We start from the raw sequence: 18,448 nt of genomic DNA, 5'->3' as shown, positions 1-18,448 counted from the left end.
GGCCTAAGTAGGCCAGGAAAATGCACCAAACTGTAGTCCTTAATCATACATGAGGCCTATACAGTTGCCGTTAATTTGAACCGACCAATAATAACCTGTTGTTTATGTAAATAAAGCTTTCTTCATAAAGATCAGTTCACTTTCTGATGTTTAAACGGAATGGCTATATAGGCTACACTACGATGTCAATATATGTTGTATAATTTTCAGTTTTAATTTAATATCTATAGGCTAAATGCATCAATAATACGATTAACAATACAAATTAGTTTATCGTTATTTTATTGCTATTAAAATATCGACAGCCAATAATTATTTTATTCACATAAAAGAAAAAAGACAGTCAAGTCTTAAAAAGGAAAACCGTCCAATGCCTCAGCTTGGGTGACGCACTTATAATTAACGGTCTAATCAAAGGGGGGAAACAAGAAAAACACTCGGGTGAAACATATCATGGTTACTGTCAGGTTAAAGTGTTCAAGAGGCTATTAGAAAACTTCCTTCAAGATGTTTGGCTTTGAGTTTACACATTTACAACCCACAGTCGATCATAGGGAGGACACAGAGTTCACCGTTTGACAGTAACGCATTCCTGCCAATATGGCTGTGAAAGAGAGGGTATACCTTTTATAAATGTATTAAATTAACTTAAAGTAAAAAAAAAAAAAAAAAGTAAAATCTCACAGGTGAGCAGCACTCAAACTAATGGTCTGTGCAGTGCATGCTGTGGGCTGGATGGCCTTTACTCGACTATTTATTTTGCAGATTAAATTAAAAATATATAAATAAAAAATGTATTATAATATTAAATCAATATCAGTCATTGAAATGTATAAGCTATACTCATAGAGTTTAATAAGAATAAATTAAGATCAGCTGCAATGATGAACACAATGCATCATATTATCAAATATATTTGTCTGAACAGCTGCTATACTATTTTTGTCCATAGTCCACTCCTTTCTTCCCTCACCAAAAATCTATATTAATAGCAGCTCTATAAGCTCACGTGAGCTTGTAGGTCTGTAAGGATGCAAGGGTGGCTAAAACACTTCGATCTAATTCACTAAACCATAAGTGCTTGAGGCTCCCAAAGGCTACTATATGCATTATTTGTCTGCAATCAGCATGTTAGTCAGTAAAGTCAGTACAATACTTAGAAGAGACCGAATAATGCACAATCTTAAATAGGGCTTATGTTTAATTTTTCAGGAAGTTATTCATAATTTGTGACTGCAAACATCGTCATCCACTCTATATTTGATTTGACTTGTTCAACTAGCCTATACGTATTATCCAAACTTTAAAGTGGACTGGATAGAGAAATCCTGATGCTGCATTAAGGTGTTTTAAAAGTTACAATAGAAGGTATGCACATGCATAAAGTGAGTGGCAAAGTGAGTTTAACGTTGTTTAATGCAATCAGATATAACTTTTCTGTTTGGATGTGGGCTGTCAATTCCAGAAAGTAGCCTATACTTTTTTGTCACTTAGTTATAGGCGTTCCAGCATATGATGATGTCACCCTCTATTCTGTACCTAAAATTAACAAATTTACATTAGCATATATGTAGCTTGGAGCTAACAATAACAAATGGGCACATCAACAATGTCTACAATAAACCTACAGTATATACAGATCCACAGTTACATGACTAATCAGCAACATAATGCACATAATTAACCACTTTCAACATGGAGCCCATGTTTTGGCCATAATCATGAAAATATCCCAACATTTCAATCTACACGGTCAACTTGTCACAATGCAACACATTGTGAGCTTGTAAATCTGCTTCTTTTGCAATTCACTGTAAATATGGAATAAGTGGTGAAATAACAACCTGCAATAGAGCTCGTATACATCTCTCTCTGTGCGGCGTACGACATTGACCACCATTATAAGACCCAAATCCACTAGATGTGGCACACCTCACCACTTGATTGGCCCTATCACGATGCTAAATGTAAGAATAGTCCAATTTGCTTGACATAGGGCCAGGAGCCTCGCCTAAGTGTGTGCAGCTATAGGAATAGGCGAAGCACAATTGCCACCACTTTAAATGAGTAAAGAGATGCTTAGGCATCTCTTAGCTCTCTCCACACACAATGCTTTGTCTTGTGTCGCATGTATTATAGCACATTCTTCAAACACACACACACACACACACACACACACACACACACACACACACACACACACACACACACACACACACACACACACACTCTGCACCAGAAGACACATCCAATGAGACTTTGCAGCATGTGTATGGACAGTGAAACTTGCCCACGTTTGTATGTATAGATTTTATTTTCAGAAATGACAATGTCAGGCGCTAGTGGAAAGGGGAGGGAGGTCATGTAGCCACTCTGGACGCCCGCTGCTCCGAGGTGTTGAAAAGGCAACAGCAGATAACACAGCCACGCAAGCCTAAAAATACCCCCCCCCCTCCTCGCATCGCCCAGCCACCCGCACTGGGAGGCTGGAGGGAAACGGGGATGGAATTATCTGCTTTTCCGGGTCTTATCTGAAGAAAGGCAGAGACGCATTGGTTCCCTATCGCTGCCAATGTGACGACTACCACTGCTTTTCTGAGCTTTTCTGCTCTGCTACAGTCCAGTGCCAGGCTAACACACAGAAGACTGCAGTAGAGCGTCACAGTAACATCCTTTAGTGTTAAACAACAAACTCTCGTCCCTAGTTTTGGGCATGTCATTATACTGGATGAACATTTTGTCAAACATTTTCCAATAACTTTCAAAAGATTGCAAAAATAACTGATCTACAACCTCACGACGCATTGTGAGCTTATGGTATTGTCACAACGGGACACCATCGTATGCCAAAGTAAAAAATAAATAGTGCTTACATTAAGTGGTTAACTCTAGTATACAAATCTGGGTCCAGCTTTCACATAACTCTTACACTGAAAAAGGTCCTTTTATAGTTAGTGGGCTGTGCTTCCTGTCTTTTTTTGTCATTATTTGTTGCTCTTTTCAGATGTGACTGTCTTGGCATGAAGAGATTGCATTGAATCGTTTTAGATTTAAGCCTCATTTTTACAATGTAGATTGGAGCAGCCTTGTCTTGTATAATTATGGTATACGTTACGGTAACTTAATACAACAAAATAATGCAACAAACTTGGGCTTTAATCAAGATAAATCTTATATTATTACAGTATAATATAGTATAATAATGTAATAATGTAATAATTTATGGGAAAAATAAGTTACACAATAAGACTATATGGAATTTTCATCCAGTCCAAACATGATATCAGATGACAATAAAGTATCAAGTATACAATGTTAATTATTTTTTTTCTAAATTCCAATGGTTAAGCAAGAGTCCTAAATATTGGATGTATGTTTTATGCATGTTCTGTATGTACACAAAGAAGGTCCCAAGCAGGTATCAGAACAGTGATACCAGTGCTTCTATGATTTGCACTAATTTCAGTTAAAAGGATCCCTGGCTAATATATGCCTTAATACTTTATAATTGCCCTCTATAACTAAAATCTAGTCTAGTCTATCTATCTAATTTAAAACACCTTAAATATTTTATTTATTTCATAAATTGATAATCTTCACTCAATAGGGAGAACTCCTGTCGCACGTTGATGATGTAATTTGTCCATGTGTGGTCTAGCCCTATGGAATATATGGAATGTATGTGCTAATAAAATGTATTTAAAATATTGCTTTGATGCTATATTAAGCGGGGTAGCAGGGGGAGAGGGGAGTTGCACCACTCAGTTCACACGGTGTGATTTTCTTTTATTAACACGTGCATTCCATATATTCCATAGGGCTAGACCACACAAGGACATATGACATCATCAACTTGCGACAGGAGTTCCCCCTATTGAGTGAAGATTATCAATTTATGAAATAAATAAAATATTTAAGGTGTTTTAAATGTTAGATTATAGTTAGAGGTCAATTATAATATATGAACAAATATTTGTCTTATTAGCCAGGGTTCCATTTAAGATTATTTCTCTATTGAAGCTCTTGATTCATGCATGGAATGAGTTTTATGTGTATTTTAACCGGTAAAGTGTACATATTCAAAACTAAACTGCAATTACAGTGGCATTAAAATTGTAAACAACATCTCTGATGTCCCTTTAAAAAGGAATAAAAAGAAAATAAAAGTTAGGAAAGAGTGGTATGAACTATATAAACCAAAATTATGTCATGTAATGCACAGCACTACTGAGACTTAAATGTAGGATATACAACCACAACTGGTTTCAACAAGCAAAAATAAATTACCTTTTAAATTATTCTTCTCCTGAAGAAAGTTAGGATCAAACACAGAATTACAGTTAGCAAGTGTATAGGCGTAATCTACTCCGTTTACAGGTTTTATCTTACCACCCCCTTGACCCATTCTGGCGAACTGTTCACATTCCACACAGCAGACTTTATGCATCATCCGTAAAGCATAACATGTGTCGTGATGACGACCTGCGTTTAAATAACCTGTGGTGACTCTGAGCAGGTGAGGTATAGGCTACCGTACGCAGTATATTTACATGCTTTTTTATGTAGGTCTCCAGTGGAGAGTACCTGCTCTTACAGGAACGGGAAGAGTCTCTTCTTCAAGATGTAGAGGACCGTGGCGAGGAACAGAGCCAGTGCCAGGAAGATTAACAGTTTATCGGTGAGCTCCCGGCGGTTGTACTTGGTGATGAGCTTCCTGCCCAGCTGAATGGTCCCAGTCATGGCCTTGAACTCCTCGTTGGTCTCCTGGACCGATCTGGACGAGGTCGCTTTAAACACCAACAAAGAAAACAAACTCTGGTCAGCACAATAGCCGTCAATGGATCGCACTCACAATAACACTGATTAACGTGGTGGTCTTGCTTGTTTGTGCTATGCAGAATCGATTTGCATCTCAGTGGAAAAATATATAGTTTACTTATATATACTTTTTACGGAGAAAGTTTATTTAACCTTTTCAAACTCAGCCATTTCTTTAACAAAGCAAAAAACAGTTTTGTTATTTGATATGTAGATTTTTCTTACCCAGGAATAAAAACAAGCCATGCAGTTGCAATATTTAGCAGACATATCAAACATGTCTGTCAAAATCACACATTCCCTTGTCAGTCCACATGAACAATAATAAGAAAGGGCAAACATTAATAAGAATAGCACACCTATAGACTAGGGATGTGGCAATGAGACATTTTGGCCGATATCAATATCCGATATAATTAATTGCTGTTATGGTAGATAACTGATTGCAGATGTCGATGATGATCTCATTCTGTATTAAAAAATTATAATCTTTTTGTCCATTTTGACAGGCTTAGGCAAGTCAGATTTAACTTTAATACCTTATATTTAATATTGTGAGCTTCTAGATCTGTTTAAGCTGTTTGGGCTTGACAATCGACAATCGATTAATTAATTGAACCGATGCCAATTCATCAAAAAACTACTAGAATCGGCCGATACCGATGTGTTTGCCGATTAATCTCCCATCACTACTATAGACAAATCCACAGAGAGGTCCCCTGTACGCGGCCGTTGCCAGCCATTTTATTTCCTGTAGGTGGCACCAACATAGCTACCTACCTACCTACTACTGCAGTGAAGGGAAAGTGACTGATGTTTATCTGTTCACGTTACTCTTTTACCTGCTTTTTACAAACACTAACTCTACAAACACTAACTGGAAATGCCCAGAACATCGGGACTTACCTGTGTAGTTTATGGCTGCTCCAACAGTAGTGGAAAAATTCAACTTTGGAGAAAAACAGAATGTCAAATATTAGCTGAGCCAGAAGGCAAAGCTCTCTGTCTACCGAGCAATCTTTGTTCCAACTCTCACCTATGATCATGAAGTGTGGGTCATGACCGAAAGAATAAGGTTACGAATACAAGCGGATGAAATGAGTTTTCTCCGACGAGTGGCTGGCATCTCCCTTAGAGATAGGGTGAGAAGTCACGTGAGACACTCGGAGTAGAGCTGCTGCTTCTTCGCCTGGAAAGCCCTAGGTAGTTCGGGCATCTGGTCAGGATACCTCTCGAGCGTCTCCTTAGGGAGGTCCTCGATGTATGTCCCACTGTATGGGAGAAGACCCCGGGGCAGACCAAGGCACAGTTGGAGGGATTACGTCGACTCACTGGCCTTGGAACGCATCGGGATCCCCCAGGAGGACGTTATTAATGTTGCTTACTAATCGCCTCCGTGATCAGACTACGAGTAAGCGGTTGAAGATGGATGGATGCTCAACAAAATTCGGGCGGGCATTTGACATTCTGTTTCTCTCCAAAGTTGAATTTTGCCACTACTGTTGGAGTAGCCATAAACTACACAGGTAAGTCCCGATATAGGCATCTTTGTAAAGTTAGTTAGTAAAAAGCAGGTAAAATAGTAACGTTTGAGCATGTGAACACAAGTCACTTTCCCATTCACTGTAGTAGAAGAGCTGGCTGTTGACACCGCAGATATGTTGTCTCCGCCTACAGTTAATCCCTGGGCTGCGACCAGGGCACCCGTCTGTGGATTTGTCATACTGGACATTGATAATTAGAGGTGCTCCGATTTAAATCGGACGATTTTCACTCCAAATGACTCGATCTGTGATCTACAATTTACCCGTAAATTGACATAATACATTCACAGAAAATAGCAGATCTACAAGCTCACGAGTGACAATCCGTTGTGAGCTTGTAGATCGTTTATATTTGATCAAATGGTCTGTGGCCTGAATCACTGCACTAACCTAGGGTGGTCATGGTCTCTTCACTCTGCGTCACCTGCTGTGACATCATACGACTGATGCTCATCAGGCTCTCTGTGATGTCACTGGACGTGTGGGCCATGTTCTCTTTGGTCAACTTCCTGATCACAAACAAACAGGGACATTAACTGGCGCACAGGAAAATGCATTGATCAAAGATTTAAAAATCCAGGATTTAAAGATTATTTGTCATCTGCTCATATGGTATTGTGTATATACAGTGAAAATGGAAAGTCCCCAGGACCTTTTTGTGTTATCCTTTTAGCGCAAATCTATGACTGTACCTCGTGCTGTTTACATTTCTGTCTAATAATAAAGTATTCAATCAATCAATGCAAAACTCTGCCAAACAATGTCCAACACACACACACACACACACACACACACACACACACACACACACACACACACACACACACACACACACACACACACACACACACACACACGGTTTAAGCTGCTATAATGAATATCAAATTACTAGGCTATCGTTTGTACACTGATCATTTTTTGTGTTAACATTAATGTATACAAAGTAGACAAACAATAGATTATAGGCATCCAACTAGTGCATCAAATCTGACAAGCATAATTACATACCTTTGTCTCAAAGCACTGTCATCTCCACTGAGAAGAGCTTCCTTTTCCAGGTGGTCGATGGCTAGTTTGCTTGCCAGGTTGGCTCTCCTCCAAGCCGTCTGGTTACTGCAAGGACAAAATTACATTGTTTATACACACACTTATATTTCTAAGGCAGTTCTACACCATTTCTTAGTAAAGTATCATCACCTGATCATCTGTTTCCTGTGTCCCTCTACTTGGCTGAGCAGAGCCTGTTTGTCCGACTCTTTATCCTGCTCCATTCCCATTTGTTCCAAATCCTGTGAGAGAAACGTACAGGATGCAAGTTGAACATGAGGCCAGCCAGTGGCCATCCTACCTGGCACCAGGGTCTAAATGTCTCAATGGAAGAGTAGGAGGACCACCTCCTACCTCTACAAGATGTACTATTTATAGTATTAACATGCTCTCCGTACAGATTGGTAACAATAGCACATTTTTCATTAAAACAAGTTCTGGATTGTACGCTTTAAGGTCAGTGCTGTGTACTATTGGGAGTTGTTGCAAGTTGTTTGACATGCCATGGTTGTCCGTTTACCTGTATCCGCAATCTGACGTTATGGAATTTCTCCTTCACTTGAGAGTTGACTTCTGTCAGCTTGTCTTGAGGTCCTGTGCATTCATGCACATCCTGGTTAAGATAGATGAGACACTCTTCTTACAATAACCCATTATTCAGTAAGTTAATTCATTCAGGTTTTTATTATACCTTTATTTATTTTTTAAGATATTTTTGGGCCTTTTCTGCCTGTATTGATTTGATAGTATATAGTAGACTAGACTGACAGGAAATGGGGGTCATGTCAGTGTCTCTGATTTATGAATTGTGAGTATCTTTAAAAAAATTGTTGTAAGTAGAATAGGCACATAAGCTTTTAGCTTCAGCATATTCCCTTTGATCACCTTTGTATACTTTGTACTTGATACTGTGAAGATGATCAAATAAACTAAACTAAGAGAGATGGGGAGTGACATGCAGCAAAGGTCAAGTGCGTAATTATAACTTTATATATACACACATCGGTACACAGATATAGCCAGTGGCGCCGTCGGGACGTAATTAAGTGGGGAGACAATATTCAAGATCGAGAGTTGAGACTAGAGAGCAAATGCAGTTACTGCATCTAGGGTAGGCTATATAGTCAGAATGGTCATTGCGGCGAGAGGCGAGCATGCAGCGGCAGCCAATACACAACGACAATGTGCAACAAAATGGGAACTAGGTGCTAGAGAGACTACCAGCATCGGTCGGGAAAAATAAATAAATAGACCAGTCATTCCCCAATAGTGCGGGACATTCAGACCCAAATGACCCTCCCCTCCGACAACTATGGATATAGCCCAAGCCCCCAGTAAGGCTATCCAACGTTGAAGATGCCACTACCTACTGGCGAAATGTGGAATTGCAGCACTTAATGGAAGTGGACAGACGTTCATGACGTCACGTGAAAAGCCCGGACCTCAAAATTGAGGAAGTCTTCCGGGTGCTTCAAAACTAGCCTGGCTAATAAGCCAGACCGAATCAGCCGTTGGCAAAACAAATTGCCTGTTGGCGGATTACGGTCTGGAGAGGCTCAATTGTACGCCCATTTCCTACACCAGAGAACTGGTGTGGCCAATCGGGACACGGACACGGTATGCAATATGGGCGGGCTTTGGTACAGTGACGTTCAATGCTTGAGACCTTTGACTGACAGTAGCTCTGACCAATTGCGTCAAAGAGAAAATGTTTGAACCCGCCCCCCGGGAAACAAGATCCATACACAGCATCTCCAGACTCAAATACCACACAACAGTGTGATTTGAGTCTGGCTTATTAGCCAGGCTACTTCAAAACGCCACTGAGAAACTTCCACTGAAATGAATAGCGGGGGGGGGGGGGGGCTAACGCTCCAGTTCGGTCTCTATCCTTTATATACTCTATGATATAGCCCTATGAGATGATATCTTTTATCCAGGGGAGTCCTCAAGATACCAGCAAATTAACATAATTATATAAAACATTAAAATCAACAGCATAAAACATTAAAAGCACCTGTATAGTAAACACTAGACAGCAGTAGAAACTCAATGCTCTCATTTTTGAGTGGCGCTAGCCCCTCCTATGCCCAGCTTTGAGTGTATGTGTAAACAAAAACATTGTGTAAACACAAACATTGAAGACAAAAGTGAGGACGCAAATTGTGAAATTGGCCGGCGTGATTGGGTGGGAGATGTGCTATTGGTTGAGAATTAAATGATGTATGATAAGAGCGCCCCTCCATTCACACAGGTGTGATTTTTCCTATATAGAGCTTTTGTCCCCACACGTCTCAATATCTGCCATTGACAATGAAAGGAGAAATTAAGTCATGTCCACCAAATATGAATTGAATTTGTGCCAATACAAACATTAAATGCCATTGACAATGAAGGGAAAATGTACGTCATATGTAGACGAGCAAATCGGCTAACCAATCGCATAAATTCAGTTCAATGAAAGGAGAAATTAAGTCATACGAGTCTCAAATATGATGTAAATTTGTGGCAACACAAACATTAAATGCCATTGACAATGAATGGAAAATGTACGTCATATGTAGACGAGCAAATCGGTTAACCTACCAATCATAAATTCAGTTGTTCATGAGATGTATAATGATAAGAGCGCCCCTCACTTCACACGGGTGTGATAATGTGATTTGTATTTATTGTGTAGCTTAGCCTACAGTTATATCTGCAAACATGGATTATGCGACATTGGTGGTTGTGAAATTCCATATGGTTTTATATTGTCTAATCATTGGATAATAAATCAGGGTTAATTATAAAAAAATCTCAATTCAAGTCAATTGTTCTACAAGAGAAAATTCTTGACTTTGATTCTGTGGATATTTCTATTATGTTCTATATTTACATGTAGCCTGCCTGTTTTTCACTCTGTTGGGAAACCAACAAACCGTTCACTATATTTGTAAAAATGTGAGTAGCTGATCTACAAGCTTACAAGGTGTCGCATCGCGACTCGCGAGCGAGCTTGTATATCTGCTATTTTGGTAGGAAAGAAGAGCTTGCACAAACGACCACCACCACCACACAGGCACACACTGACACGGTAAACGTCTGGCCTCAAATACATTACCACTGAGACTTTATATGAATTTGCCATACATACCTGAATGAGAGCCTTGATTTCTAGGTCAAATTTGAGAATTTCTTGTTCACATATTCGGACGTGGACATCAGAAGACGCCATGTTTGCAGTCTGGTCGACTGATCGCTACGGCAAGCAGGAAGCCGGTAGATGACCTGATGTCACGTGGTGTGTAGAGCCCACGATATTAACACATGCAGTCCCCCCCCTTCCCCCCCCTATGATGCAGGCAGGTAGCTCTGGTCCATAGCTCTAATGCCGTCGCATTTACGGCATTAGAGCTATGGATCAGAGCTAGCAGGCAGGGATGTAGCCTCACTAGCCTGATGTTGAATGATGTTACATATTCTTTTATACTGAAGCATTTGTCTGTGAAACACCCTAAAGAAAATTAGGCATTTGTACCTTACTTATTTTATTTGTTTCAGTTGAGGTACAGATAGGGGAAGAAAAACTTCAAAAACAACACAAATAATTTCATTTTTTGCAGCAAGGTTCAACAGTCATCACGAACATAATTTATAATACACAATACAAGAAAGGGGCTCTGTATGTTTGAGTAAAGCACATTAAATAATCTCTCTCAGAAGGACTTTGGGAAACAGTTTGTACAAGGCACCACGGTAGACATCTCTGCACAGGTTCATGTGTGTCTGATTTTAAGGCAGGTTAGTAGAGTGAATATGAAGAATGGTCCATCCAACAAGTCGTCCCCTGCAGGAAGTTTATAGAATTCAATTAATACAGTTCTAGGGGTCACAAGAAGCACAACACAACAACAAAAAATGCAGGCTACGCCATCGCCGACTGCAACTTCAGTGAATTGTTTAGAGATAAACGACTGCAACTTCAGTGAATTGTTTAGAGATAAACGGAGTGTGTACCTGTTGAGTCAGGATTAAGGCCAGTGGTAGTACAGGTACCAGATGGTTTCGTTGTTCAAAGACGGTCCAAACAGCGGATTCAACTGGGCCAGAATAGCTATGAGCCAGCTAAAGGACAGAACATATTTTTTTTAAAGAACTTTGGAAACAGCAAACACACATGACACATTATTTTTCACATTGTTCCATGAGAGTTGAGACTGGTTGCCTGTCCTTTACCGCCATCTATTGTCCATCTGAGTTGCAACATGACACCATTTGCAATGCTCAGTAACCTAACCGAAAAGACACTGAATTAACCATGAGACAGAATGCCTCCATTATTCTTGAGAAACAGCTATAAACTAACTAAGGTCTTTCTTTGACAGTGTCAAAGGCACTTTAACCCACATAGACTCTGTTACAAATAACACTGTCTGCATTGATTGATTGCTATGAGTTTGCAATGTTTGCAAAGAGCCACAGTTTAATTGGTTAATGTTAAAGGAGAATGAAAATAGAGGCTGAGCTGTATAACTCCATATTATGGGTTTGCAGAATAGTCTCAGTGTGTCTTTCACATTAGACATTAAACTCAATTATCTCACATTAATCTGTATTATGCATTGGTGAACATGTACTATGCATATACTTGCATTCAAATATAACATTCAGAGAATGTGGCAGTCATTTACAATGTTGTCAATCAATACAATAAGGGAAAATAAAGAAACAATAACATTAATCCAAATGTGAATGTATTACATAAAACCAGTTCTAAAAATGCAGTCATGTAATCGATGTATAAAAAGAAGCACATAATATATTAGATTCTAGGTTCCAGTTCCCACTAGCATGGAAGCACTTACAACACATAGCAGCAGACTGCAGTTAACACCAGCATGGTGACTATCACTCTGCATGGAGAAAAGAGAGACATGATGGTTACACCTCAACCTCCTATATCTTTAATGACAACATTTGACCACTTAAATCCAGTATATACATAGTTGTAAGACGAGTAAACGACAAGACGGATAGTGAAAATAGCTGATATACTAGTTTATATACTATATATATATATATATATATACTATATATACTATTTTTTTCAGTTACATGATGTCCAAAATAGAGACACCAGTCACCACTGTCAAAGGGGTTAAACTGTTTTTAGGTATCTGTTTATGACATGAGCAATAAGCCATCCATGGCTCATTCATTTGTGACATGTGATCTTGTGATCTCTCTTCTTGAAGTGAGAAACAGTCAAACAAAGGAGAAGTTCCAAAATGAGGCACATTTTCCCACACAGTAAAACTATTTTATTAACTTTAATCTCGGGTTAATCCAGTTGCCAAAACATATTGGCGCACAATGTCAAAAGTACAATAACAGAAAGCAACAAAACAAAGCTAAAGTTGAGCTAAAGCCTTCGCATACTTTGGTTAAAGTTGCTTATGTAAAATATAGGAGCTTTGCCAAATTAAACTAGTTGTTCCTGCACTTCGCAGGGTCGTAGAGGAAACCTAGCAGAAACCCCACTTTTATCAACAAACAAATAGCTCAACTAACGTTAGCTTTAATGTTTTGATGTTTGTTTCTGGTTTCTGTCCAGATGCTAGCTATAGTCAAGCTAACCTACTGTACTCACCCTCTGTTTGGTCCTTTGGGAATTAACCAGGGTATCACTCCTCCAACAATAGCCCAAATCAGCGTCATAACTGAAATAGTAATAACAAAACCCCGCTCTGCCATGTTGTTTTCGCGATGGGTTGGATTGGGGTCGACACGAAGACTAAATATAAAAGTATAAACTTCAGGAGACTAGAGAGGAAAGTTTCCAGCTGTGTAGTAGTAAAGATCCAGGAACAGCCTGCAGCACGGATCACATGACAATGAAGCAGCTCCCATAGCCTGGAGGGTCGGTCGCGGTGTAATTGGCTAGTTGGTCGCTAGTTGGCTAGTTGGTCGCGAGGCAACCGTCAAACTGTTTTCTCATGCCAATGGCAATAAATAATAAAGCTCCTTTGAATTGAATGATGGATGATGTGACAAGTTGTTTTGCTTTGAATTAACCGATTAATGTCGACTGTGGAAATTTGTCATTTCCTTTACAGAACTGAACTAAACTGTACTCTATTAAAAGTGTGTGAGGCAAGCAACAGTGTCTGACTGCCAGCAATGTGTGAAAAGGTGTTCCAAGATAAGGGGCGTTCCTCCATCTTCAACGCTCCAGTGTGTGTGTACTGTGTAGGGCTAGGCACATTTGATTCCAGTCAGTCATGGAAGTGCTTGCTCCGAACTACAGAAATGTCTCTGTCTGAGATCAAGAATAGCTTCAACAGGCACCTTCATTTTCAACATTTTACTCTGTCATTAATGTACCTTAGAGCTGTTGTGTGGAAATAATAAAAAAAAGTTCCCCCATTCTGTGTTTCCTAGAACTAGAGGTCTGAAAAAAATCATTAACATGGTGAAACACATCTTGATGATCCATGTTAATGATTTTTTTCATAATTACAGTTCTAGGAAACACAAAATGGGGGGACTTTTTTATTATTTCCACACAACAGCTCTAAGGTATATTAATGACATAGTAAAATGTTGAATATGGGTGGTTTTCCCCTTTAACCCTGGTTAAGGACAGGAACGTGGCGAGTGGCGACCCCCAGGGACCACTACCTTGCCCTGGCCCACACCATCGGAGAGCACCTGGCGGAAAGGTGGATCTGCACCCAGCAGTACTATTATGAGAAAGACCCCAAGGTAGGATCTATACTCTGTCTGATCTGATTAATTAAAAATGGAGGACCCCAATATAAACAAGCCATAGGCCTATGCTTTTCTGGGTATCTTGTTATGACCTCTTTCTTTCAGACCTCGTATTGAACTGTACTTTCCTCGAACTGTGCTTATTCTAAAAACTGTTAATACAATATCCAATCAATCAATCAACCAATCAATCAACGCACTGGTGGAAGAAGTGCTCATAATGTTTTACTTAAGTAGGCTAAAAGTAGTTTTTCTCTTCAAAAATGTACTTGAGAAAAAGTACAAAATACTGTCTGGCATCAGAATTAGTATACAATACATGTATTAATGTGTTCATCACTTTTTTTGACACAATGATTTTAATTAGGCATACTGTACTGTATGCTGCTGGGCTAACCTATTAACAATATATTATTTGTTCAGCGATCAAGTATATAGGTACTTGAGAAAGACGTATGCTGGTCGAAACATGTCCTGCCTGCTGTGTTTGTGAATAAAAATGGTCTCCCCCTCCCCGCTCATTATCTCTCTCCTTCCTCTCAAAGACAGATTTTGTGTGTGTGTGTGTGTGTGTGTGTGTGTGTGTGTGTGTGTGTGTGTGTGTGTGTGTGTGCGTGCGTGTGTGCGTGCGTGCATGTGTGTACAGTATGTGTGTGTGATTCTATTGAATAAATGCTTGTTTCATCCTCATGTCCTCATGTGTCCCCAAAACAAACAAAGGAAGGAAAATGATCAGACAATTCCAGAAAAAAATGAAAATCGTATTGGTGCATGCCGTCAATAACTATTTTTTTTTACCTCTGCTGTGTGTGTGTGTGTGTGTGTGTGTGTGTGTGTGTGTGTGTGTGTGTGTGTGTGTGTGTGTGTGTGTGTGTGTGTGTGTTCTCCCAGATAATTCATTACCTGTCTCTGGAGTTCTACATGGGCAGAACTCTTCAGAACACCATGATAAATCTGGGTCTGCAGAACACCTGCCATGAGGCCATTTACCAGGTACCAACATAAAGTGTATACATTACATGTGCGTGCATGCATGCGTTTCTTTGCATGATAGCAAGATATGGATATAATATAGGCTAAACCAAATACTATGTTGTTCATACTATTATGCATGTGTACAGTGTACTGTACATACTGTATGCAAATAGAATTGATTGATTCTGATATTTGTATTGTTTCAACAGTGTACTACTTGAACTCAAACTACTTTTCTCAACCTGTTATTCGTCACAAGTTCACATTTTCACAACACTGATTGCGTGTGTGTGTGTGTGTGTGTGTGTGTGTGTGTGTGTGTGTGTGTGTTGCAGCTGGACCAATCCAACCAGAGTCAGCAGACCAAGGAAACAGTGGGTTGCAGAAACAAGGATAATAACTTTATCCCGCTAGTACAGTACCAATACAGAGGTACACAAACAAGAAACAATAACAAAATACATATTATAATCACACAATCATTTACAAAAATGATACTTCAAAAATGACATATTTTAAACCATTATTTTTTACTTCATATGATGACACAAGTAATCTAAATATAATTTAATTGTTGATTGTGTTTTCTTTATTGTAGTCTACCTGAATAGACGACTGACACAACCCTAGCTAGGCAGCCCGTGTAATTTATGAAGAATAAATGTTTCCCCTTTGTATGGGGAAGTATTTTACTTTCTGAAACCGTAAGTGCTACATTTACCACATTTGGAAGAGAGGTTCACAGTACAATGACCTATGCAGGAAGAAATTGGCCTCATGGTGGCGATATAACCGCCCACTGGTTTTCGGCCTTTAACTCTTGAACCATAGGGTCATAGAATCAAAATTGTATTTTCCCTGGATTCCTTGGGTCATCATGACGCAACTCCCTTTAAGACCACAGCCATGTGTGTCTGCCTAGATTTTCTGCCATTTGGGATTTTCTTCAAAAGGTACACTTTATGCTCCTACAGATTTTGTCCACATCTCACCCAAATTGGTACACTTGATCTCTGGGCCTATGTGATAAACATATTTAGGCAGAATGTAATGGTCTCTACCATTCGTCTGTAATAGGCTTTCAAAATGAGTGTGAGGGGCCTATTTCTTAAAATCAAAACGCCATATATCACAAACGCAGGATTCGATCAGCACCAAATCTGAATCGCATGTCGCATAGCCTCCGACACCGTTCCTCTCAGCATATTCCTCGGGTCACCATTTCCCAAATTGCATTTTCCCAAATTGCGCCCTTCTACTTATTACTTTTAATTTAATTTTAAATTAATATTTCTTTCCCAGTGAAAATCTATTTTTATTGAACCTGTGTTTATGCTGCTGGTGAACGAACGGCTGGAATCCAATGGATTAAACGCAAGACTTACCTAAACATCCCTTCCTATAAAAAAGCATGCGCTTGTGACCTACACAATGTAGCTTACACACGACTACAGTGTCTTCTCTTTTGACCTCAGTAGCACCGAGTGAGTCATTTTATGTCATGCTGGTTTAAGCCTACGTGGTTCACTGGTTGCGCACCCGTGTTTAGATGTACCACCCCCAGCATTAGACCAAATCCCTGCAGACCCAGACCTGTGGGAGATCCTGTCAGAGACAGAGGATGGCGCTACAGGGGCCCTTCAGGGTCTCCACTCTTCACCATCAGCTTCACCTCCTCCTGACAGGCCTGCTTGGTCTCAGCTTGATGATGAGGCCGGCGCCCAAGATCCTGATCAAGGATGCGTCCAGTACCCCTCAGCTTCTACCCCTTTCCGGAGGCCTCAGAGGGTCCACAGACCCCCGGACATGTTTGGTGATTGGTTGACCTGAATTAGCAAGTGGTGAGATCATTGTTCCTGAAACAGGGTAAGAATGAGCCCTGATCTCACCAGGAGTGACGGTAGTCCACCCAAAACTCCTTTAAAAAAAGAGAGACATTTAGTGTTGAATGACCCAGTATAATTTCCTGTTTCCTTGTCACTATTTACTATTTTTATATATTTACTATTTCACATGGCATTTATCCTGTCCTGGTAACATATGAATGTAAACATTGAGTACAAGGTGATGACAGTTGGCACCTGTATTCAATTGCACAATTTGCACTTGATTGTATCATGCATATATACCTCACTTCTTGTTAACTTGTCACAATGCTGAGGAAGGCCCAGCAGGCCAAAACACATCAGAGGTAAATAAACCATGTGAAAAGGACATTATTTCTTGTGTGCTGGCTATTCCTTCATTAGTACTATTCGTAACATGGCCATTGGTTGTTCTTTGTCTGAAACACATTCATTCAATGTGTCAAATGCTGAGGAAAAAAATTGTATTGGTGATCTGGAACAGCTAATGTTGTAGAACTATGGTTGTTAATAAAGTGGTTCTTAAAGTTTTCTTTCATTTTGCATAAAATTGTGTTCCATGAGTACAATGTGACAGCAAATAAACAACAGCCACAAAAAAAAACGTTTTTAAAGTCTTGTTTAATACTGAAGAAAAATGTGTACTTTCTTCTATTCCCTGAGCTATCTAAACGGGTGGGCAGCACTGACCAGGAAGCAGGGACGGATTAACCCCCACGAGGGCCCCTGGGCCGGTAATATTTGCAGGGCCCCCATAGCGTGCGTGCGCATGACATTTTTGTGTTTTTATCATCTTTTTAAGAAGGCCAAGGGCCCCTGGGCCACTGGCCCAATGGCTAATTTGTCCCTGCCAGGAAGGGCCCACTCACAACGCATCTGAAATGCATCCATTTCAACAGCATGTTGTCTTGCATGGCTGTGGGCAGTTCCGGCATGAGTGGCAGTTTTCTGGTATTCACTAGCTACATTTAGGTTTCCACAGCAGGGTCAAATGTCTGAATAATCTCTGTCCTAAAGTCAAATCGCAGTATGACTCGCAGTATGACTCTCACTTCCGTTAGCTCTTTGGTTTAAATTCCCAAAAGATAACACGATTCAGAAAGAATGGTTATTTCAGGTCCTCTGCTCAGCTGATTGGTTTAGTACATTGTTATCCACTAAACCAGTGGTTCTCAAACATTTTCATGTGAAAGACCCCTAAATTGTTTAAGATTTTGTGCATTAGAGATTTGTTGTAGTTTTAAATGTATTCTTCTGATATAAATGTATTATAGAAAGATGTTTCTAAACTAAATTAAAAAATAGCAGATTTACAGTACAAGATCACAGCGTATCGCCCTGTGTTGTGACCTTGTAGAGTGGATATTTTCAGCCTAAATATAATATATAAAATAGGGTTAAAGTGGTTCAACAGATTTTGATGCTACTGTATTAACTTAATTTAAC

At 39.7% G+C, this 18,448-nt stretch overlaps 2 protein-coding genes across 2 annotated transcripts; both read right to left on the bottom strand.

Moving 5' to 3' along the window:
- Positions 1 to 3,135: 3,135 nt before the first annotated feature.
- bnip1a (BCL2 interacting protein 1a) lies at positions 3,136 to 10,674 on the bottom strand. The gene is made up of 6 exons (XM_079497863.1): positions 10,546 to 10,674; positions 7,930 to 8,022; positions 7,560 to 7,651; positions 7,371 to 7,475; positions 6,753 to 6,871; positions 3,136 to 4,787 (listed from the first exon to the last, which is right to left on the bottom strand). Exons 1-6 carry the CDS (start codon positions 10,624 to 10,626, stop codon positions 4,591 to 4,593), a joined length of 687 nt encoding a protein of 228 aa, XP_079353989.1. The 5' UTR covers positions 10,627 to 10,674; the 3' UTR covers positions 3,136 to 4,590.
- A 248-nt stretch (positions 10,675 to 10,922) lies between these two features.
- atp6v0e1 (ATPase H+ transporting V0 subunit e1) lies at positions 10,923 to 13,360 on the bottom strand. Its single transcript, XM_079501479.1, has 4 exons — positions 13,042 to 13,360; positions 12,257 to 12,304; positions 11,409 to 11,516; positions 10,923 to 11,238 (listed from the first exon to the last, which is right to left on the bottom strand). Exons 1-3 carry the CDS (start codon positions 13,143 to 13,145, stop codon positions 11,423 to 11,425), a joined length of 246 nt encoding a protein of 81 aa, XP_079357605.1. The 5' UTR covers positions 13,146 to 13,360; the 3' UTR covers positions 10,923 to 11,238; positions 11,409 to 11,422.
- Positions 13,361 to 18,448: the final 5,088 nt, after the last annotated feature.

This window comes from Electrona antarctica, assembly GCF_951216825.1.
Source record: "Electrona antarctica genome assembly, chromosome: 1".
In the NCBI taxonomy this organism is placed as follows: domain Eukaryota; kingdom Metazoa; phylum Chordata; class Actinopteri; order Myctophiformes; family Myctophidae; genus Electrona; species Electrona antarctica.
This window is presented reverse-complemented; position numbering and strand designations above follow the sequence as displayed.

Bases quoted from the DNA above. Each gene is read 5' to 3' on its own strand.
- bnip1a (XM_079497863.1), bottom strand. From the start codon at position 10,626: ATGGCGTCTTCTGATGTCCACGTCCGAATATGTGAACAAGAAATTCTC. The intron at 7,652-7,929 runs GTAAACGGACAA...TTTCTCTCACAG, and splicing joins ACGTCAGATTGCGGATACAG to GATTTGGAACAAATGGGAAT. The intron at 7,476-7,559 runs GTGATGATACTT...TTGTCCTTGCAG, and splicing joins CACAGGAAACAGATGATCAG to TAACCAGACGGCTTGGAGGA.
- atp6v0e1 (XM_079501479.1), bottom strand. From the start codon at position 13,145: ATGGCAGAGCGGGGTTTTGTTATTACTATTTCAGTTATGACGCTGATT. The intron at 12,305-13,041 runs GTGAGTACAGTA...TTCTCCATGCAG, and splicing joins CCCAAAGGACCAAACAGAGG to AGTGATAGTCACCATGCTGG. The intron at 11,517-12,256 runs GTAAGTGCTTCC...TCTGTCCTTTAG, and splicing joins GCAGTCTGCTGCTATGTGTT to CTGGCTCATAGCTATTCTGG.